We start from the raw sequence: 25178 nt of genomic DNA, 5'->3' as shown, positions 1-25178 counted from the left end.
CAACAACAGTAGTAGTGGTAGATATTAGCTGTTAAGGGGTCACTTTGATTTAATAATAAAATTTGTGTTGATAATAATCCATTTAACAAAAAAAAAAAAAAAAAATAAATAAGATAATTGAACAAGTCCTTAGCGGACTGATGATGAAGCTTTGGTCAGCTTAAAAAGATTATTATTTTACTTTCTATTGTAAATAGAGTCAAAGCCACTTGGGTTCAGCTGGACAAAGAAATACAACGATTTGCCTAAATTTACAAACAAAACGTTTTGTGGGCTATACTAAGTGTTTTCACATTTACATACATGTGTATGTAATTTATACATAGCCAATCAGAGCAAAATTAGTTGCATTTGTTTATTAACCATAATATGAGATTAAAGCCGATAATCTGCACTTTTCATCAAATTGTATCTTTGTGGCACACTGTGTCTCTCTTATTCATATCATAGCCGCACATCCCTATCCCTGCGTTATTACACTTTTTAAAGCGCATGCTTGTGTAATTACCGTTATTTTTCTCTCACGCACTTGTTGTTGGTGGCTCATTTGGGGATTTGGGGTTCCTTAGTTTCATTATAACTGCCAATCTTCTCATTTGCCCAGTTGTTTTACGCGACTTATACGATAAACATCACATTTCGTTTGCACCGCTATACAGTATAATGTATTAGTATATGGAACCATGGAACATTGCCTCATTGGGTATGCAAAGGAATTTTTAAGCTAAAAAACACACACAATATTGCAAGCAAAAGTGAAAAGTGGAGGACCTTGCAAACTTCGAAAGTGGTGACTTAATGTCTACTCAACAAAAAAAAAAAAAAGATTTTTATTTGCAATTACCCGTTGCTAATTGAATAAAAATCGCGAACAAATTCAAAGGAAGGAATCGCCAGTTTAAAAATCAATAAAAACCTCGTAAATACATTTCCTTTTTGTTGTTTTTTGAGGTCTCATTTCGATTTTTCCCCATCCACAATACACACGGATTGTGGTGGAGCAGACGGAGAGCACCACAGTGACTGCAACCAATAACAATGTGAAGGGATTTTTTCCCATTGTTTTGTGTCCGTCGTAAGTTTTCTTCGTTTTGTTGTATCGCGTGTACGTGAGTGTTCCCCCCAACGAAGTGAAGAATAGATAACATAGAGTGTAAAAAAAAAACAATGTATGAATGTTCGTTTTGTCATCCATTAACCGTTATATATATTTAACCTACGGAAAAAAATGAACATCCAAGTGATGAATATAGGCTCCTTCCCAACTTCGATTTATGTTTGTGTTTTTTTTTTTTTGTTTGTTCTCCTGTAAGTCATTGTTGACCACCGGTGATCGTCCGTTGTTCGGTTGCCATTAACCCATTAACTTCGAGAATAGTGTAAAATACCGTGGCGTTGCTTGCCGAGAAAAACGTAAGTGAATAGGTCGGATATTTTTCATCCACCATCATCATCCACCACCACCTTGCGAGCACTGTTATTTTTTATGTGTCATCTGAGAAAATTGAAGTCGTCAGTTGTGTAATGAAATTTGTTGGTGCCGTCGTAGTTGCTGCATGAAATTGGAATAAATCGAAAACAATGGCAAAGGTAAGTCCTACCTCGTCCTTGCTTCCACCGTTTAATATGGTGTGATGTACATATACATGGGGCTGTCTCCAAGTATGTAGGTATGTCACTAACTTAGCACAAACCTACCACGATTATTGTGATTTAAGCCAAAGGGTTTTGATTTCTTTAGACTTTTAATGCAATATTACATCACACTGAGAGAAATATTCTGTAATGCAAATGAATACAGGCAACGTTTTAAATAGGCAATATAGACTGGGAAATTGTGAAGTCGCAAACTATTCAAATGCTCATATAGGTGTAACTATCGTAAATGAAAAGTATTTGTTCAAAAGAGAAACAAAAATTTGGGCCCGGGAAAGACATGGGGATTTTTTAAAAATTCATAGCTTCACATCTATGCGATGTTTCATTTACACCAAAAGTATTCGAGAGTATAAATTAAAACGAAAAAAAAAATGGTCATAAACCTTAGGCAAATAATATTGGAATGAGCATTACCGCTTAGCAAAGCACAAAAAACATTTAGAACCCGAAAACACCCAGCAATGAGTGTACAACAAAAATTTGTTTTATACCCTCCACCATAGGATGGGGACATACTAATTTCATCATTATGTTTGTAACTCCTCGAAATATGTGTCTAAGACCCCATAAAATCTATATATTCTTGACCGTCATGCCATTTTGAGTCGACATAGTCATGTCCGTGTCTGTCTGTCGAAGTATGCTAATTTTCGTAGGAGTAAAGCTAGCCACTTGAAATTTTACACAAATACTTCTTATTAGTGTAGATCGGTTGGGATTGTAAATGGGCTATATCGGTCTAGGTTGTGATATAGATGCCATATAAAACTATCTTGTATTTTGACTTCTTAAGCCACTAGAGGGCACAATTCTTATCCGATTTGGCTGAAATTTTGCATGAAGTGTTTTATTATGTCTTCGAACAAATGTGCCAAGTAAGGTCGAAATCGGTCCATAACCTGATATAGCTGTCTTATAAACTGATCTAGAATCTTGACTTCTTGAGACTTCTTCACGCTCCTAAGTTGGTTAATGTCTGGTATTGTGTCCAGCGTTGCTACGACAAAAAGATTTTTCCGACTAAAATTTGGGAACAAATTTGAGAGAAAGGCCTTCGATCGGTCTATATGGGCGATAAACTCAAAAATTATCCGATCTAAACTATATTCGGTACGTACTATTTCTAAAGACTGTATCGTGATTCGCGCCCGCGAAAGGCGCGCAATGACTTAGGAAATGCTACAACATCTCATTATCTTCACGACATGCCCTACAAATGCTATCAATTGCCGCACCGATTTTGCATAAGTGGATAAGGATTATATGTCCTTCACATACAAAATTTCAGCAAAATCGGATAAAAATGAAGGTTTATAAGGGCTTAAAAAGTAAAGACTGCCATTCGACTTATATAGGAGTAACAATCAAATACGAAGCTACGTGGCCAGTTTTAAATTACCAACCATCTAAATCAAGAACGAGAATATATGTAAAAAAGCAACTGGACAGCTTTGACTACACACGTACGGCATTTCCTAAAACCGTAATACAAATAATTTTTCACATTAAAATTTTCTCTATTTAAGTGAAATTTTTAGGACAAAATTTTAATGAATGATTTAAAAAAAATCTATAATTTTTTGAAACTAGTTTAAAAAAGATTATCTGCAAAAATATGTCCCACATGTATAATCAACATTTGATTTGTAAATCCGTTGATTGACTGCATCTTTGTCATTTTAGGAACCGATGCAGTCTCGTCTTCCCATGCCCGGTGTGTCCCGGATCCCATTGCCTGGCTTCATAAGGCCGCCCTCCATTATGCCTGTGGTTCGACCATCTCAACTGAGAGCACCATCCACATTTGTCAAAGCTCGACCAATGTCATTTAGCGGTCTGAGACCACCGACTACACCCTCGCTGCTACTAAAGAAATCATCCTCTGGCGATCACATAAACTCAATAAACACAACCATGAGCCTGGTCGGAAGAAAGACGACAACAGCATTGAAGAAATTATTTACGAAACCACCTGACGTTTTGCAAACGCCTATGAGGAAGGAAACCAAGCCAGGCTCAAAAGATGTTCCTAGTGCAACGATAACCATGGAGAGTACACCTCGACCCCTGACGCGATCTGACACATTTGTCAGAACCGATAGTCCGGATGCGAATTTAATCGCAACACCAATGCCGGTCATTGGTGGAGAGACTGGTAGGGCAATATGCGAAAGCACACCCTTATTAAGAACTGCCAACAAGAAAGGCCTATATGCCACACAGACCTTTGACACAACATTTAATGCACCGGGTTCTTCGACGCAGCGTAATCACAACTTTGAGAGCACTAGAATATCGAACATAGGCTTTGGTAATACAATCGATATGGAATCCCCAAAGACAAGTAGTACAAGAATGTCGAACGTCGGTTTTGGAAACACAGTCACTATAAATACAACTAGGAGTGTTTTGGAGAGTATAACAGATAATCTGGATGATGCCACTCACATTTTAGGTAGACCTAATGAGACTAGAGCGGTAAATAAAACTCACAGTATTGAAGATTTGAGCCATGCTGGAGTAAATTCAACACATACCATAGACAATAGGACCAACTTTTTGGGTCAGACTTTACCAGTGATGTTACAGAAGAATGAGAATATCAAGAGTACTACGATAACCTTGGAGGACAATGAAGCACTGAATCGGACACTTGAGAATGATACAAAGAAGACAGACGAATCTGGCTCGCAAACACCAGCATCCAATGCCACCTACTCAAACCCCGGTTCTACCGAGAATATGTTATTGCTGGATGATGTATCAATACCTTCAGGTTTTGAGGAACCCATGGGGGTGGATGTAAAAGACAACTTGATGAAAAAATTTGACCATGAAGAATTCCTTGAATTTACAAGCGAAAATCTGGACGATACTTTAACGGCGCTGGCGCCCAACAAGACTACTATGAAATTGCCCCTTAACTCAACCATGAACACAGAACGTCTATTGGATTTGACGCAAACTGTAAACACGCCAGCCAAGCACATGCAATTGCTCAACCTAACCAAGGACTACATAGACACACCAGACTTAAGGAAAAATCAGAATAACACTCAGCTGCTGTATATGACCCAAGTTTCATCGTCATGCACCACCACGCCAGACCGCAATGGCAAAAAGATTTTGAATCCCCTCTATCAACTCACACCGATACCCCATCACCTGCTGTCTCCGTTAAAGCTTAAACAGGCACAGAGTGACTTGGCTCTGCCTACGCGAACACCCGACGAAGAGAGTTCAGATGAGCCCATGGATGTGGACAGTACTATGATAGCTGTGGCCGGCAAAACAGATGGATTCTTCCATCAAGCACAAATTCAGAATTCAGCGACCTCATTGCAAGATGTCAACAATCCAAATGGCAATCAGAAGGCCCGGTTCTCCTTCGGCCTAGATCTGACCGAATCAACCCTGGACTGCTCCATAGAATTAGTTGATGTCTCACTGTCGTCCACGGGCTTGTCCCAGCCTAGCAACAACACCATTAATAATCTCTCCAATTCTTTGTCCTCGCAACAGCTTTTAAAGAAGCAAAACTCTTTTGATATGGACGAAAGTCTTGGAATTCTCACGCCAGACCAAATGAAAGAATTTCTTGACTCAACTGCCACCAACAACACAAACAATAACTTGGATATGCCTCTAATGCTCAATGTTGCCAACAGTTATAATCACAAACTGGCAATGCATCAAATGCGCATAGACCAAACTCCGTCACCAGAGGAATTGCCGCTGGACCCAGTGGAAGTGAAGACTGACATCAATGAGATGGTGTTGCAACACCAACAACATCAATATCAGCTGCAGCAACAACATGGCCAGAGCCAGTCAACATATGCGAACGATGAACAGCATCCATTACAGAACCAGTGCAACGAATCGTTGTCGTTGCTGTCAGAAACAGAACCCTCCAAAAGTGAATCCATCACGAAATCGTCTGTTTCCAAAATTTCCACCAGCTTTATTACGAGCGTTACTAGTGTCACCAGTTTGGACACTGGCTACCAAGGAGATGGAGAAATGTCTAGGCCCGCCTCTAGAGGAGCCTGTGATCACTCACCCTCAAATGGACCTTTGCGCAAGGGAGTCTCACGCCAACCTAGCTTCAATCAACAACAAGGTCAGGGACAAGTACCTCCAGTACGGCGTCAAGATCCCATGACAGATTCTGACTTCTTCACCGAATCCGATGCGGATGACATATTCCATAGGGGTGATCGGCGAGCCCAAGTAATCGACGGCCAACTATATGGACCTACGTTGCAGCCGTCTGCATCGGTTTTCATTTCGGAGGATCCCCAAATGGAGGACTCTTGCATGGAGTCCTCTGGCATATTTACTGACGTTGAAAACCGAGGTGATGAGGATTTGGCTCAGATAAGACGACAAAATACACACGACGAGACGCAAGACCTTTCCCCCGATTTAGAATGTGATGCTGACTCCACGGAGACCGTCAGAAGCAATCGTGACTCGTCCAAAAGGTTGCAACAACATGGCAGCAGCACCATAATTAACAGCACATCAACCACTTCGGTGCATTCCCACGGTCAAGGTCACTTGAGCAGCAGTCAAACATCGTCAACCATCCAAAGCAGCATGAGCACCGATCGTCTCTCAGCTGCAACTCTCTCCAATCGAACCTCTTACTGTAGTGTGGATGGCGGTGGTGGGGGTTGTGGCGGCATATTGGGCCCCAACTGTGTTGATGAATTCAAAAGTTTCTCTTCTCTCGACGAAGCTTTAGATGGCGAGAGCATGCAAAACCACATGCCGGTTAAACTCATGAAAAGCTCCACCACATCAACAACTTCGTGGTGTGAGCGCGAGCAACCACTGCTGCACAAACATTTGACAGTTCTTCAGAACAATTCGCCGCGCAAACAACACTCGTCGCTAACATCACTGTGTGGTGGTGTAAATTGCCAATCGAGTGTTCAATCCATAACCGATTCGGACAGATCGTTTTCGTGTGCTACAACGTCAACGTCGCAGTCAAACGCATCGAGCCTTTCAACCAACTCGCCCAATGCTAACAAGAAAACAACGAAATCCGCAAATAATACCCCGCAGGGTAAACACACGCCGCGTTCGAAATCGTCATCGTCAACAGCAATAACAACGCCAAAAAGTGCCAAATCTTTTAAATTATCACCCAGTGGCAGTGGCAGCGGCGTCGGCGCCAAACACAATTCGCCACCGGCAGTGCGTAAATATCATCACTCGCCCAACAAATGGGAAGCCGTTATGAATCAAATTGCCAATAATAAAGCGTTAACAAGGAAAAATTACAACGATGTGAAACCGAAAGTGGCCACTCGTATATCTGTTGGTGGTGGTGGGCCGATATCGGCGGGCAGTACAGGTGCGGGTGCTAGTGATAGTAATCGTGCAAGAAGTGGCGGAAACCGTTCCGGCTCATCGGTAAGCATCTCGCCAACTGTTCGTCGATCACCCACCAATAATTTGTTAACAAATCGTGTAAATAAAACTGCAAAATCACAATCCTCCCCTCACGGAGTAACGGAGACCACAGCAACAACATCACCCAGAAATTTGGATAACAAACGAGCAGTGCAAAATGTCAACCGGTAAGTCATTGTGGTTTGAAATAGTTATAGTTTTCATAGACAAAGGGACAAAATTTCAGCTAAAGTTTTTCATTGGTAGGTATTTTTTCAAAACAAAAATTTTAGTTAACTTTTGTTTTGTAAGATTTCTATAAAGTTTTGTCTAAAGACATAATTTTGTTGAAATGTTCTCAAAAGACAAAATTTCAATGGACGTGTTATTCTGGCTTTCATTTTACATTACATAAAATTTTTTCGATCATTAAGCTGGACTCAAAGTAAAAATCAAATTTCTCTAAAAAATAATACTACAATTAAACTTTGTTACACTCAAAAAAATTTAACAGCAAACAAGTCTGCTAAAATTACGAGAAAAATCCTAAAAAAGAAAGGAAACATTTTTTCTGAAGCAGCAATATTGTCTATTAATCCTTAAAATCAAAAGACAAGATGAGGTGCGGAAGAGGTTGCGTCCAGAGGTTGCGGAAAGTGGAATGCTTTATACGGAGTAGCTGCAATTGTAGTCGCGGACAATCAGCGGAGAATCTCAGTTGGAGGGCGGGTGGTGCCGGCTCTTGCATAAATACTGAGTGTCTATGATGCTCGATTTGACAATGCGAGTTGTTGGCGCCTTTAAATAACCAATGGCCATGAGGTTCCCGCGGCGATCGGTCCTTTGGACCGGAACGAGCTTGCTCACCTATGGGAGCTTGATGAGAATCGCCACCTCCACATATAGACATGTGGCTACAACAACAACAACTTACGGCAAATTAAATTACAATTACTTTAATTTACTATGCATGAACTACTCAAAGTTATAGAATTAAAAATTCAATTGTAAACAAAAAAGGCTCCCAACGAGGTAACTCAGCAAAAGGAAAACCATAAGAAATCGCTCGCCAGCATGCAGTATTTAAATTAATGCATCTATAAAATGTATTTAAAATTAAGCATAGAATTGTAGTTCTATTATCTCCAATATATGGTCAGTAAGCTTCCTTTTCAAAGCATATGGAGCAAGTGAAAACAGGCAATGTATTCCTATTCCAGTGAAAATTCCCTTAACGGAAAAATTTCGGTAAAATTTTCTCTAAAGTATATAATAGCAAAAACCAGTTTATCAAAAAAGCAAACAGGTCTTAAGATAATCGATATTAAAATTTTTCTGAAATCAAAATTTCCATAAAATTTTTTCTAGAGAAAACAAATTAGCAAAAGAGGAAAGTATAACCTCGAGTTTTTAGCAGACACAAATTTGTTGACCTTTATTTTGCACTGTTCTAATAGTATGAATTTCAGTATTTTAATAATACGTTCTTAATTTCGAAACAACTTTATTTTGAGTTTTGCTAATCGTAATAAGTTAAATATTCTAATAATATGTGTCAATTTCAATGGGAAAACATGTAAGAAAGGATTTAAGTCGTGCAAAGCCGACCTTTTGATGCCCTACACCCTACAATGAATATGCTCACTCAACCAAATTTGTTATTCAAAACAGCAAAAATGTTTGTTTAAACAACAGTTTTTGTCTGCTGAAAATGGGAAAGCAGACATTACTGCTGTTCGAGCAAACATAGGTCTGCTGTATTAGCAAACATTTTTTGCTGCTATTTAAACTAGTGTTCTGAGTACACAAGTCTGCTGTTTGTATGCTACTGTTTATGGTTGCCTTTTATTTGTTTTGATTACATTAGGCATTTTTTAGAAATTTTTTTGGAAGAGATGATTTTAATTTGTGGAATATTACTGTAAAGTAGCTATCTGATCCATCTTTTGGTAAACATTTCGAAATGTGGCTAGCTAGCTCGCATTTTTTTATTATCGCTCTACTAATGTGCACGTGACTGGCATGGCCATTTGTATTTAAATTTAAAAAAAAAAAAAACATGGAAAATGTACATTTAGTGGTGATTATAAACATCCGCTGAGACACACATTTTCATATGGGTTCTATTTTTATACCCTCCACCATAGTAAGGGGGCATACTAATTTCGTCATTCCGTTTGTAGCACCTCGAAATGTGCGTCTAAGACCCCATAAATTATATATATTCTTGATCGTCGTGACATTTTAAGTCGAACTAGCGGTCGGTTGGGATTGTAAATGGGCCAAATCGGTCCATGTTTTGATATAGCTGCCATAAAAAACCGATCTTGGATCTTAACTTGAGCCGCTAGAGGTGTTTTGATATTACTTCAAAAAACTGTGATGAGTATGGCGCAAATATGTGCATAACCTGATATAGCTGCCATATAAACTGATCTGGGATCTTGTTTTTTCTAACATCCCCCTCATAATTAAGCAACAGTCATTTTCAGCAAACAACAGACTTTTCAGCAGTAACCATGCTACTCTGCTATAACAGCAGAACTACAGCTACAATAGCTGCAAAATTAACTACGAATATTCAGCAGACAGTGTTTGCTATTTTCAGCAAACTTTTTGCTATGAGTGTATATTTCTGTGAAATTCAACATAAAAACTGGGTGTCTAAGGCAATACCTTGTGGCTTCTTTCGTGACAATGGGCTAACAAATGACTACATTATTGAAATATTAGTCCAAATCGGGAGCTAAATCCAAATCTGAACCAATTTCCACTAAAAAGCAGAGATATAGTGGCAGTTGGTGAAGAAAGTATTGTGGAAAATTATGAAAGGATTGGTTGATAAATGCGCTAGCAAATGCTCCAGATCGGGAGCTATATCTAAATCTGAACCGATTTCTATTTAAAATTCACCTATAATGTCGAGAGTCCATCGTGCAATATTTCGTGAGAATCGATAAACAAATAATGATTTTATTGAAATATTAGTCCATATCGGACGAACATATATATGGGAGCTATATCCAAATCTGAAACGATTTCTTGAAATTTCAATTTCGTCTCTTGGCCAAAAAGGATGTCAGTGCCAAATGACCTGTACTTTGTACAAAAATAAACATGGACAGGCAGAAGGACATGGTATCAATGGTCTACCCCTCTTCCTTCTGGGTGTTACAAACAAATGCACCACATTTTATTACCCTGTACCACAGTAATGGTGTGGGGTATAAAAACACGTGGTTATCACCGTTGTCGATTTTATATTCTAAACTTTTAACCATGAGTTTTAATGACGTTTTCAGTCATATTTCGCAATATGCCATGCACTGTAATAATACAGACAAACAATACCTCCAACGGCAAATTGATTAGAATGTCGTGAGACCCATTGAAGAGTTTCTTATCGGCCACATTCCATGTTGTCGTTTTGCTCGTAATATTTGTGGAAACTGAGACTCACTGCTATCAGATTCATTTTTTATCTTTTCATTAGCAAATCGCCGGTGGCTGATAGTACAAAATTTTACAAAAAAAGCAAGTAAAAATTAAGTTTTTGTTTTGATGTTTAAATGATGGCGGTTTAGCTTAAACCATCGACAAACAAATGTATTTGTATAAAAATAAACAGAGCAAGAGCATAGCGGTTATGCATGATTAGCGAATTGTGCTACAATGGCTTAAGCTAAGCGACTTTATATTGACATCCATTCGAAAATTCTTTCAGAGCCATTTATCACCACATATGAATGTGGGTACATAATTAACCAGTTGCGACTGGTGAGGTGCATTTTTCAATGTTTTTATTGTGAATCTATTAACACTTTAGTTATGTTAGATATGTACGTATCTCAAACCCTCTCGATGACTGGATTTTCTACAGGTTTTTGCCAAATAATAGAACTTTTTATCGAAGCCGCCTAATAATTCAGATTATTACTGTGAAATAATTTTTAATAAAAACAATCTAAAGCAATTTGTTCTCCAAATATATAACTTAAAGTAGTAGCCATCTTTGTAAGAGTCGTTTTTTTATTTAAATGTTGACTATTTTAATGATAGCTTGTCTTTTAGGAGTAAATGACCACACCAAAATTATGGGAAGTAGGCAATCCCATGGCAGCCGATTGTACGTACCGGATTGACCCGATGAAGTCCTTCATCGGCAAGAGCGGCCGTCTCAGTGTACAACACACTCCTGCAACAACATGAGAAGTAGGCGATCGACTGATATCGGTTTATAAATTATTTTCTTTAATAGATTTAACTTTAAATCTTATTCTTTTATATTTTATCACAATCCAGTTACCACCATTTTTTTTTCAAAAATATTCTTAATGTTGTGTTAATTTCTCTTTCGAAATCGGCTTCATGATCGAAAATTTTATGCAATGAAAAATGAAAGCCACATGAGATACACCACATCAACCATGATTTGACGTGTTTCGATCCCACATCACCAGAAATCGGTAGATGTGTGTGGCTTCAAAGGTCGCAAATTTATCTTGAAGAAATTGGGAAAGTAACTCTATGAAATGCATACAACACTAACCAAGCTCGACATTTTGTTATCCTAGTGTGTATTTTCCAACGCATGTGTGTTTTTTTGCAGCGAAAGATTTCTTTCTTCCACACACCTACAGTTGTTTCTAGGGTATATACATGGTTATGTGCATTATTTGGAAGTTGTGTGACGGATAAAACGCTAAGATGACGGCAACCTTCATTGTTGGTCTAACGTCATGGGTTCAAAAGGCTATGTTCAGCCGAATTTTTTATTTCTAATTTTGTTTGCTTGTTAGAGCGAGGATCATTTTTCTTATCATGTGTAAATTTTTCTTTCGATTCTTAATATTGTTCTTGAACCCCACATTTTTCAGTATGAGATAATTGTGCATTAAAATATCTCAAATGAAAACCCCAGTTATTCTTCAATCCCATGGCAGCCGGTTGTACGTACCGGATTGACCAGATGGAGTTCTTCATCGGCAACTACAACCAGTTATTCTTCACAAATAATTTGTTATTAGAATAAGGATTTATATGATGAAATACCTATTTTGTACAATATAAACATAATAACAATTAGAAATACAAAAAATTCTAAATGCACAATTCTGAAACTTTTAGCTCATATTGTGCCAGACTAAAACGTGTTTAGATGTTTTTCTCACACTCTCAAGCAGTAGACTGGCCAGAAGGTAGTTTCGCCTGATTGCATTACGGCAATGTTTACGTCAACATGCCGAGCATCTAAAGGGTGATTTTTTTGAGGTTAGGATTTTCATGCATTAGTATTTGACAGATCACGTGGGATTTCAGACATGGTGTCAAAGAGAAAGATGCTCAGTATGCTTTGACATTTCATCATGAATAGACTTACTAACGAGCAACGCTTGCAAATCATTGAATTTTATTACCAAAATCAGTGTTCGGTTCGAAATGTGTTCATTCACCGTAACGTTGCGTCCAACAGCATCTTTGAAAAAATACGGTCCAATGATTCCACCAGCGTACAAACCACACCAAACAGTGCATTTTTCGGGATGCATGGGCAGTTCTTGAACGGCTTCTGGTTGCTCTTCACTCCAAATGCGGCAATTTTGCTTATTTACGTAGCCATTCAACCAGAAATGAGCCTCATCGCTGAACACATGAATGAACACATTTCGAACCGAACACTGATTTTGGTAATAAAATTCAATGATTTGCAAGCGTTGCTCGTTAGTAAGTCTATTCATGATGAAATGTCAAAGCATACTGAGCATCTTTCTCTTTGACACCATGTCTGAAATCCCACGTGATCTGTCAAATACTAATGCATGAAAATCCTAACCTCAAAAAAATCACCCTTTAGTACACGTAAGTGCAAATTAGTACATAGTTATGCAGCATTGCAAAAGCAACTTTTAGAATGGCATCGATTATGTAAATATTTCATGGAATTCATCGCTAAGTTATCATCATCATTATCATGAATATAATCATAATTAATAGTTTATATGTAAAAAAATTAATAAGATTTCATGAGACATCTTTCTTAACGCGTTTTTAATTCCACCAAGTCCGTCCGTCCGATCGTCTGTCGAAATCATAATAGCTGTCGAATGAATAATGATATCAGCTTGAACTTTTACAGCGGTACTTCATATTATTTTAGGTCGTTGGGTATTGCAAATTGGCAATATCTGTTCAGATTTAGATATAGATTCCATATAAACCGATATTCTTTAGCCCTTGGAAACCGCAATTGTTATCCGATTTGGCTGACATTTTGTGCTAAGTGTTCTGTTACGGATGGATGAAGAAGCTCCAGCAAAGAAGCCTTTTCCGAGGCAAACACGGTGGTACAAGCAAACCGGGACGACCAAAAGCCTAATGAAAAAATTAAGTGGTGGAAGACACCTTGAAATTTGGTGTCAGCGATTTTAGAATGAGCGCAGAAGATCGAGGCGCTTGGAACGCTATTCTACATTCGGTTAGTGGAACAAAAATTCTATCATAGCCAATTAAAGTAATGTAAATTTCTGTTACGGCTTCCAACAAATGTGCCAAGTACGCACTGAAAACGTTTTTAAGTAAACGGTTAAGTATTTTCGTCCTAAATTTAAAGATTCAATCCAAATAAGCTTAATTTAAAAGATCAATTTTCCAAATTTTTGACGGAGTATTTCCTCTGATGAAAAATATTTCCTTTATATTAAGGATTTTTTATTGTTAAATGGTAGGTTAAAATATTTATAACTTTGCGTCTTGCTATTAAAGACAAATATCTAAAATGAAAATATCGTTGAAAGTTAGGAAACTGACCTTGAGACAAGACAACATTGTACCTTAGTTAAAGACGCAAAAAGGCCTTACAAATATGAGTTTAATTATTTTTTTAGTTTACGGTGCTAGCGATTTGAGATCTTCAGCCGATTTGGTTGAAATTTTGCACGTGGTGTTACGTTACAACTTTCAACAACCATGCTAAGTATGGTCTATAACGTCATATTACTTCCATATAAGCCGATATACTGATTAGTCTTCCACAGCTTAAATTTTTGGTTGATTTGGCAGAAATTTGGTACGTAAGGTATACATGTGCCATCCATCCCAAGATTCAGCCCGGCCGAACTTGCACTTTTCTTCTTGTTTTTACCTTAAAGTGATCTGGTCGATTTTAGAAACTCGTTTATTTTAGGGGTTTAGGTTATATATCTTAAAGATGCAACTGTTTTATAATAAACTAAATGTTTGCTATATCAACAGGAATCTTGTTTTGGAAATTTTTCTAGAAATTTGTTTTTCGAGAAAAGAGAAAATTTCATTTAAATTTTATGTTTAGAGATAATTTCATTTTAATATTCGAGACAATTCGTAAAAATTTTGTCTTAAGAGAAGATTTCATACAAATTATGCCTTGTTATTTTACTTTGTTCATCAGTTTTGACCCCCCGAATTCGTAAAAATATGTTTTCCTAAAAGATTTTTTCCATGCAGTTTGCTATACAAAATACCGTTCTCATGTATTTTTTAAAGGAAGAAAACGTGCGGTTAGCCTTGCTTGTGAATGTGAAATCGATCCCACATTACAGACAAATCACCAAGGTAGGCGTGTTAAAATGCGTTAGAAACCCACCATCCCACCACCGTAGGAATGGGGTATATTCATTTAGTCATTGCGTTTGCAACACATCGAAATATTAATTTCTGACCCTACAAAGTATATATATTTCGGATCGTCGTAAAATTCTAAGACGATTTAACGATGTCCGTGTGTCTGTTCGTCTGTCCGTCCGTCTGTAGTAATAACTCTACAGCCTTCAAAAATTGAGATATTGAGCTGAAATTTGGCACAGATTCGTCTTTTCATTGCACACTGGTTAAATTCTTGAACGGACCAAATCGGATCATATTTGGATATAGCTGCTATATAGACCGATCTGCCGATAAAGGGTCTAATGCCCATAAATGCTTTAGTTTTCATCCGATTTTGTTGAAATTTGAAACAGTGAGTAGTTTTAATCTTCCCGACATCTGAGGCAAATATGGTTCAGATCGGGCTATATTTAGATATAGCTGCCATATAAACCGACCTCCCGATAAAGGGTCTAAAGCCCATAAAAGCTTTATTTATTACCCGATTTTGCTGAAATTTTAAACAGTGAGTAGTTTTAATCTTCCCGCTATCTGACCCAAATCTGGTTCAGATCGGGCTATATTAAGATATAACTGTCATATAAACCGATCTCCCGATAAAGGGTCTGAAGCCTATAAAAGCTTTATTTATTACCCGATTTGGCTCAAATTTGAATTAGTGAGATGTTTTAAGCCACCCGCCATATGACCCAAATATAGTAAGTATCTGACCCAAAAATAGTAATATATTAAGGGTCTGGAGCTCATAAAAATTAATTTTTTTCACGATTTTGTCACAATTTTAAGTGCTGTGTTGGTTTAAGCCTTCCGACGTCCGACCCACATATGAGTCAGATCAGACTATATTGATATAGCTGTCATATAGACCGATCTTTAAATTTTGAGTCTTAATCCCATAAAAAGTAGATTTATTGTCTGAAAATATTGATTGTGCATGAGTTCTCGGGTCCTGAATAAAATATGATCGAGACCAGTCCCTTTTAAGATATAACTACGGATATAGTAGTGGAGTTACAATAAATAGGATGATTGTTATATCCTTGTTTAATTTGGTCTAGATCGGTCCAGATTTGGTTATAGGTGCCATATAGAACGATCTCTCGATTTAAAGTCTTGACCCTATAAAAACGCATTTATTATCCGAATTCGTTGAAATTTGACGCAGTGACTTATGTTAGGCTTTTTGACATATGTGTCTTATATCGTACAAATCCGTTTTGTATTTGGATACAGCTTCAAAAAAGACCAATATTTTGTTCTACAAGATTGAACAGTGACTTATATTTATTAGACCACTCAATGTCCGTGCCGAATTTGGGTGCTTAAGTTATCCAGTTTTCATCGTATTGTGACAAAAAGTGTTTTACATATATATACCGAGGTGGTGGGTATCCAAAGTTCGGCCCGGCCGAACTTAATGGCTTTTTACTTGTTTTCTATTTCAATGCTATGGAATGAGAGTGCGAATGCCTCGTTCAGTATTTCAATACAAAGCTAACTTTTGAAATAGTAGAACGGGCTTGTAAAAATATTGATGACGTATGTTTTCGAAGCTATTGTCTATGTAACGGCGCCTTCTCGCCCCTTTCACATCTGAAGTTTGCTATGATAATGTCAACGATAAATACCTATTTGCAAATAAATACACAAACAAAAGAATGTCACAACATGCCCAGTACTTAAACGTAATTTTTAACAATAAAAGATTTAATCTAAATTATAAATGCACGAGCTAAAATGACGAAAATCGCTAATTATAAGCCGCATGCAAAGACTATTGCTTTGAGCTTTTGTTTTTTCTAGATAATTAGCAATTCCTTGTTGAACTCTCGCATTACATACACATTTATACAAAACTAAAATATTCAATAGTTGATTGGACATACGATACGTTTCTACCAAAAAGGAACATACGTCACCACCAAAAGGGACCAATCAATGCCACCCATAAATATTAAATTGTGGGTGTTATTTATATGAGTAATTATAGCATAATATGAGTAATTGTTGTATATTAATTTCGTCATTCCGTTTGTAACACATTGGAATATTGATCTGAGAACCAACAACATCTATATATTTTTGATCGCCTTGATATTCTAAGTCGACTTAGCCATTTCCGTTCGATTGTCGAAAGCACGCTAACTTCGAAGAAATAAAGCTAGGCGCTTGAAATTTCACACAAATATTTCCTATTAGTGTAGGTCGGTTGGAATTGTAAATGGGCCATATCGTCCATGCTTTGATATAGCTGCCATATAAACCGATCTCGAATTTTGACTTTCTCTAGCCTCTAGAGTACGCAATTGTTACCCGATATTGCTTGAAGGGTTTTGTTTTGACTTCTAACAACTATGCTCAGCATGGTCCAAATCGGTTCATAATCAGATATAGCTGTCATATAAACTGATTCTTGAGCCCCTATAGGGCACGATTCTTATCTGATTCGGCTTAAATTTTGCACAAAGTCTCCATTTAGGTTTCAAATATCCAAACCAATTATGATCCGAATCGGTCCATAAGCTGGTATACAATGGAAATATTTATCCATTATCATTTGTTTGCATATAAAAAGATAACGGCCAAAAACTTGACAAATGCGAACCGTGGTGAAGGGTATATAAGATTCGGCTGGCCGGACTTGGCACGCTCTTACTTGATAGAAAATTCTGTAAAAAATGAAAATCCGCCCATGAACATTTCATTAAGAAATAGGGGCAAACTTCTCACTTATCAATGAGTATTCAAGTTTAAGCTCAATGATATAGGGGGCCTCCTTTTTATTTCTGTAAAAAATGCATATCTGCCCATGAACATTCCAATAAGAAATAGGGCAAACTTCTCACATATCAATGAGTACTGTCCGATTCAAGTTTAAGCTCAATGATACAGGGGACCTCTTTTTTATAGCCGAGTCCAAACGGCGTGCAGCACTGCGACAACTCTTTGGTTTTTACATGGGAAAGTACCTTACAAATGTTGTCAGCATTATGAGGAGATAACCACCCTTGAAAATTCTTTCAGATGTTCTCACCAGGATTCGAACCCTGGTGTTCAGCTTCATAGGCGGACATGCTAACCTCTGCGCTACGGTGGCCTACTGCAAAGGATTATACTAATCGTTTATGTAACCGATTTTACTACGGTTAATACAGGGTAGCTGATACGAAGTGTTACCAAGTTCTCACTGGCTTATCTGTCAAATCGGCAACAATTCGTATTAGCTTCCCTATTTATTAAAAAAGCTTACTTCAATTCGTGAGAAGAGAGCCTTGCTTTGGCGGGCGGCTTTGTTTTATGTGTACATCAGTCATAGGTTGAACGGTGCATTTGTTCATTATCCCTCATTCGCCAAACGTGTGTGTGTTGGCTTGCACCAGACATGTACCTATTTTGTTTCACGCAATTGTCATAGATTCCTATATTTTTTCTATGAGATTACAATATTTTATTTAGATTTAGTTTTTATACCCACCACCGTAGGATAGGGGTATATTCATTTTGTCATTCCGTTTGCAACACATCGAAATATCCATTTCAGACCCTATTAATATTCTTGATCTACGTAAAAATCTAAGACGATCTAGCAATGTCTGTCCGTCTGTCTGTTGAAATCACGCTGCAGTCTTTAAAAATGGAGATATTGAGCAGAAATTTTGCACAGAATCTTTTTTTGTAGATAAGCAGGTTAAGTGTTAGGCGCTTCGACATTCTTCTTCTTCAATTTGGCCCAGATTTGGCCGACATTTGGGATAGTGAGTTGTGTTAGGCCCTTCATCAGCCCTCTTCAATTTGGTCCAGATTGGTTGAGATTTGGATATAGCTGCCATATAACCGATCTCTTGATTTAAAGTCTTGGCCCCATTAAAGGCACATTTATAATCCGATCTCGCTGAAATTTGACAAAGTGACTTATGCTAGGCTTTTCGACATCCGTGTCGTATATGGTTCAGATAGGTCTATATTTGGATATGGCTACAAAAAAGACCAATATTTGATTCTACAAAATTTAACAATGACTTGTACTTAATACACCACTCAATATCCGTGTCGAATTTGGTCCAAATGGGACCATATTTATATAAAGCTGCTATGGTAGCATAAATTATGCATTTTTCACCGAATTATGACGAAAGGTGGTTTACATATATACCCGAGGTGGTGGGTATCCAAAGTTCGGCCCGGCCGAAATTAACGCCTTATTACTTGTTGAGATTTAAACCGCTAAATAAAACATCGTTTGTAATTATAATCAATCAAATGCAGAGCCATTTAAATCCTTTCAAGTGTAGAATCACACATTTGAAATTAGATATTATTCTCATGCGTTGGAGGATGAGCTTTTTTTTAAATTGTTTTGTACTTTTTCCAATCGACATAAAATTCTACTTCATCTTTAGGAGATTGATGGAAAGCCTTACAGCGTATTGAATCCCCTAGCTTAATGGCATAATAAAATTTATTTTTGAAAATCAGTCTCACAGCAAATGTCTTGAACGGACAACTATTCGTGCCATACAACGAACTATACTTATCGCAAAGACCACTGTTGCACAATGGGAATAATTTATGGATTTTTTTTTGTTATAAAAAATTTATGATATAGATTGGTCTGTTGTTCTCGTTGAAATCAAAAAGTAGAAAAACGGAAATCCGAGAGAAATAAGCAAACGAGCATTCTGGCGAAAGGCGGAACACATGTTCGCTTTTGCAAGAATAGAAACAAAAGTTTACAAATTATGAGAGAATGGTGGAATGAATGTCAAAAGTGTATACAGAGCCTATCGGCAATTGAAATACAAAACGGCGTAGCCAACAAAACTTTTCAATAAGTGATACATAGTAAAATTGCACTACTATGAAGTTATCAGACAATTCGCTTAGGCAGTCTGAAATAGGCATCGCTTAGGCAATTTTTGTACATTTTGATATCACATTAACGATAGATCGAAGGCTCTGGTGGAAACCTGTTTTAGCCGAATCGGATTCAAACAAGCTTCTAGGGAAATTCCAGTATTTATGTGGGATATACAAGAGTATGTAAATATGAACCGTTATACAATATCCACAACTAAATCTTTGAAAACTGTCTGCGCCAGATTTGAAGTGAATAGCCCCCATTTTATGGCGACGACATTTTAAAAAGTGGTGTTATGGTTTTTTGCTTTGTAGCTGCTGCTATGTTAATGAAAAAACATCATGCCATCAGGGGCCTATCAGAAGGCCTCTTCCTAAAGCAAACGTTATAACGTTACTTTGTAGACCCACACTGGATTGGAAGGCCTAGGGGCACATTTCACCAAAATGGTTTTTACATTTGTACATCTCTTCTTCAGGTGGCGCTTTTGGCATCAGGATATCATGTTAACAAGTAGTTTCTCCTATTTCACTGTGATAGAATGAGGCCCCCAACTTGAATCAAAATAAAACCTACTCCCATGGTGGCAATCGAGTGCCTCCTTCGTACAACATGTCGGCATATGTAATAAATATCGCCTTCCACATTACAAAAGTATGTTAAAATGAAATACGGCCAAAAATCATAGAATAAGCATGATTTTTGTTTTTGGCTCTGCTGTTTTTTTTTATAAAAATTGAAACAGAAAAAACAATTGGCGTCGGCGCTAGACTGAGGACAGCGCAGATGCCGCATTGTAGTTTCATCTCAAGCCACCCAAATAAACAAGAAACAGACACAGCGAGCTGAACACGATAACACTTTTACAAGGTCGTCCCTTTATGGCCCTTTTGTGACAAGTTTGTGGGGGAGGTGTTGGGTGATGCTTGTGGTTGGTTTTGAGTGCGATGTTTGCGGGAGGGGAATGAATCGTCATGTGGTTCTGTGCTATGCTCATATCATTTGTGTCTAATTATGTTTGTGTGTGCGGTGTTGTGAGGTTGGAGATTCGCGTTCGTTCTTCGCATGTATGTAGAAATCCATGTGCTATGTGAATTATTGTAGGTACGAACGATTCTCTTTTTAGAATATTTCTCCAGTTAATGTAATTAAAGTTTAAAACAATGTTAATAGAAATATCTTAGGGTGTGCTGACATTATGGTTACTGGATACTCAAAAATGTTCAGGCTATGCTTTTTTACTGAAATAATAACTCTTCTGTTACTATAGCAGATATTGGTCAGTGGTGAGTGGGTCCTCCAAGCTGAATGCTGCTGAGCGACACCTCCCCAGTTTAACATAGCTGAAGGCCTCAAAAATATCGAACAGCACATAGTTCTGCTATTACAGCAGTAGTTCTTCAATTTCAGAGCAGCAGGCTTACTGCTGAAAAGTCTGTTGTTTGCTGAAAATGACTGCTACTTAATTATGAAGGGGATGTTAGAAGAAAAAATAAAATACAAATGTAAATGTGTGTCTCAGTGGATTTTATAATCACCACTGAAGGAGTATTTTCCATACTCTTTTTTTTTTAATTTAAACCTCGGGAAAACAGAGGATTGAGTCATGAAATCCGGATTTAAAGAGCAGTGTAAACGGAGTTTTAGATACAAAAGGTCATGCCAGTCATGTACACATTAATAGAGCAATAACAAAAATGTTGGCGAGCTCAGCCACATTTCGAAATGTATTCCAATGGAAAAGTCAGGTAGTTTCTTTACAGTAATATTCCACAAATTTAAATCATCTCTTCCAACAAAGTTTCTAAAAAAATTACTGAAGTAATTAAAACAGGTAATAGGCAAACTTAAAAAATAGCATAACATTTTTCAGCAAATTTTTGCACTTAAAACCGCAGATTTTGTTTGCTGATTTAGCTGACTGAAATGTTTGCTAATATAACAGCCCTATGTTTGCTGAAACAGCAGTAATGCTTGCTTTCTCATTTTCAGCAGACAAAAACTGCTGTTTTAGCAAACATTTTTGCTGTTTTTAATAATAAATTTGGTTGAGTTTAGTCTATTCCCTGGGACATTTCATTAAACACCAAACCATGATCGTTTTGAGGCATTTTTGCTTGTGGTGCGCCCCCCCCACATCTTGAGCCCATTAGATTTGTATACTTTTGGGTTGCCCAAAAAGTAATTGCGGATTTTTTAAAAGAAAGTAATTGCATTTTTAATAAAACTTAGAATGAACTTTAATCAAATATACTTTTTTTACACTTTTTTTCTAAAGCAAGCTAAAAGTAACAGCTGATAACTGACAGAAGAAAGAATGCAATTACAGAGTCACAAGCTGTGAAAAAATTTGTCAACGCCGACTATATGAAAAATCCGCAATTACTTTTTGGGCAACCCAATACTTATAAATACTTTTAATTTGATACCCATTTTGGTCCAATCGGTTAAGGCGGTCCACAAGATGCTTGGGGCCAAATTTTTTGTGTGCAAATGACATCAAAATCGGATCAGATTTGAATATGGCTACCATATATAAATTTCATCCGATATGGCCATTTAAGGCTGTAGAAGCCACAATTTTGATCCGATCTTTTCAAATTTTGTGTGCAAAATTTATCAAAATACTAGAGATTTACATATAGCTCCCATATATGCCTTTCATCCGATATGAACTTTCAAGGTACAAGTCGCATTTGTTGTCCGACTATCGTGAAATTTAGCACAAGTCACTTTTTTGACCCAAGGATGAAGGCTTTTGATTTTGAAAAAAATCGATCCAGATTTACATATAGTTCCAATATATAACTTTCATCCGATACTCCGTTAAAACGTGTGCAAATGAGATCAAAATCGGATCAGATTTGAATATGGCTCCCATATATAAATTTCATCCGATATGGCCAATTAAGGCTGTAGAAGCCACAATTTTGATCCGATCTTTTCAAATTTTGTGTGCAAAATTTCATCAAAATACTATGAGATTTACATATAGCTCCCATATATGCCTTTCATCCGATATGAACTTTCAAGGTACAGGTCGCATTTGTTGTGAAATTTAGCACAAGTCACTTTTTTGACCCAAGGATGAAGGCTTTTGATTTTGAAAAAAATCAATCCAGATTTACATATAGCTCCAATATATAACTTTCATCCGATACGGCTGCAGAAGCCACAATTTTGGTCCGATCTTTACAAAACTTAGCACGAGGTGTTTTGTTTGACGTCTTAAAATAAGTGCAATATTACATCAAAATCGGATTGGATTTAGATATAGCTCCCTATTTTTATCCTAATGCTGGCAACATTTGTGAGTTACTATGCCATGTAAAACTTCTCTCCAAAGAGGTGTCGCACTGCGGCACGCCGTTCGGACTCGGCTATAAAAAGGAGGCCCCTTATCATTGAGCTTAAACTTGAATCAGACTGCACTCATTGATATGTGATAAATTTGCCCCTGTTTCTTAGTGGAATGTTCATGGGCAAAATTTGTTTGTTTGTCCCATTTTTTATCTTACATCAGTTATGAACTTTTAAGTCTTTGGTATCCACAATTTTATTTCGATCTTTACAAAATATAGCATGAGGTGTTTTGTTTGACGTCCAAAAATATATGCAAAATTTCATCAAAATCGGATCAGACTTTGTTATGGCTTCCATATTTATATGTACATATTTCATCCGATATGGCTTATTAAGGGTGCAGAAGACACAAATTTAATTTGATCTTTACAAAATTTTGAATGAGTTGATCTATTTTACGTCCTAAATGTGTGCAAAATTTCATAAAAATAGGATCAGATTTAGATATAGCTCCCATATATATCTTTCATTTGACATGAACTTTAGATTAGATTAAAATTTTAGATTAAAATCCTATGTATATTTTTTGACCGATGTTCGCACCTAAAACTGCGATAGACAAAATTTATACAAAACTAAAGTCTGACAAGATTGAGACATAGGTTCTATCTATTAAAAGGGTATTATTTAGTCGGCTGCGCGACACTTTAACCTTTCCTTACTGGTTTTATACATAGGAGACTGCAAATTTCGGCCATATTTTTTCGCTTAATATCATTGGATTGGGGTTTAGTACGTTTTGTACAATTGTATGTGTATGTGGTATGATTTTCGCCTTATGGCTAGAACTATGATCGTGTTTTACCGTTAAAGACCCATTTTTTCACGATTATTTTTTGAAAAATCTATTATCTAAAAAATGTAACCAGGGAAAAATATCGCGAAAAGCGAATATAGTACCAGCTTTTAGATCGAACACATCAACATTGACTCTCTGTCCAATGATACTAACTTCGACAGTTTCGTCTGGGCTTAGAAGATAAATAAATAAAGCACAGACGTTTTCCTTGAAAACCGGAAGCTAGATTTTGAATTAACACCTATAGTATCTTGGGTATAAATTCTTTAAATTCGTCGCGGATTACGATTTTGGCAGCCGCTTATTACTAATCAAGCAATAACATCCAAAAATTCCACGACACCGAAACATTCAGCTCCCATAAAAGGCGATCTATTAATTTTATTTCTCTTTGTCTGATAAAACGCAAACAACGTTTTTTTACAGTTGAATAAATTCTTATATTTACTGTGTTTGGACCCATCTTAATATATGCATGTGCGTTTCTCCTCCACCAGCTTAGTTAACATTTGAAAAAACCACAAAAGGGGCCAGTCCTCAGAACGCATCGAAAATGATGCACAGTTGTACGAATATTACAAACAAATGCTACAAATATACACACTAAGTTTACATATTTATTTGCTTTAGTACAGGTTTATTTAAGACAGCTTTTGACTAAGTCTATGGAAAATAACAACACCTTAATATTCACCTTTGCTATTGTTGTGGCTAAGTACAATTGCCAGAGGAGACAACATTGTAATTAGAGATGGGAGCGTGAGCGAAATGTTATAAGCATTCATTCAACTCATGGTGATTCACATTCACACACAGTTGCAAGTGAAAAACGCTGCTTACGAGAATTGTCACAAGCACTGAAAAAATGTAATCAGTCCATTTCATTGTATAACAGCTAATCTAAGGGATATAAAGTTCCAAATCAGATTGGTGGTATTAGGCCAGAAGAACATAACCCCATAGTGGTCTGAGGCTAAATCTTTTTAAGGCCCTTTTAATATGGCCAAATTTTGAGGTATATATCAGACCTTGTATCTTAACAGTATGCCAAAAACACAAATCACATATAAACTTGAGGGTCCAGATTCTAGGGGGTACTTCCCTCCACAAACAGGCATATGAACTAACTAACTAAAGAGTAGGGTACGGATTAGGGGCCATATTTCAGCGGGCCCGTCCCACCCTCGCGAAAAGTGAATATATATCTATCGGTACAGTTTAAGACTTAATGACCCTGACATTTGGCCCTATATACTTATATCAGACTCGCACTCTTTTCTTTAATGGTTTTCATATAAAACTCATATTGTGCCGGTTGTCTATATACCCGTTTGGAAAGTGTTTGGGAGGGGCTTACGAAAGAGAACTGATAGTCATGTGTGCTACATTCGTTACAAGAGGAATCTCCCTGGTGTTTCTTAATGTTTGTCGGGTAGTTTTAATTCTTTACAA

At 37.1% G+C, this 25178-nt stretch overlaps 1 protein-coding gene across 1 annotated transcript in view; it reads left to right on the top strand.

Moving 5' to 3' along the window:
• The first annotated feature begins 614 nt into the window (after positions 1-614).
• Positions 615-25178, top strand: part of LOC106081271 (serine-rich adhesin for platelets) — a 194359-nt gene continuing 169795 nt past the window's right edge. Inside the window, exons 1-2 of the mRNA XM_013243122.2 lie at positions 615-1590; positions 3343-7253. Of these exons, the coding sequence (XP_013098576.2) occupies positions 1582-1590; positions 3343-7253 (3920 nt within the window). The 5' untranslated portion in view covers positions 615-1581. The remainder of the gene's footprint in view (positions 1591-3342; positions 7254-25178) is intronic.

The sequence above is a fragment of the Stomoxys calcitrans genome, chromosome 3 (genome assembly GCF_963082655.1).
Source record: "Stomoxys calcitrans chromosome 3, idStoCalc2.1, whole genome shotgun sequence".
NCBI classification, from domain to species: Eukaryota; Metazoa; Arthropoda; class Insecta; order Diptera; family Muscidae; genus Stomoxys; species Stomoxys calcitrans.
The sequence above is the reverse complement of the archived record's forward strand: the minus strand, read 5'-3'. Positions and strand labels throughout refer to the sequence as shown.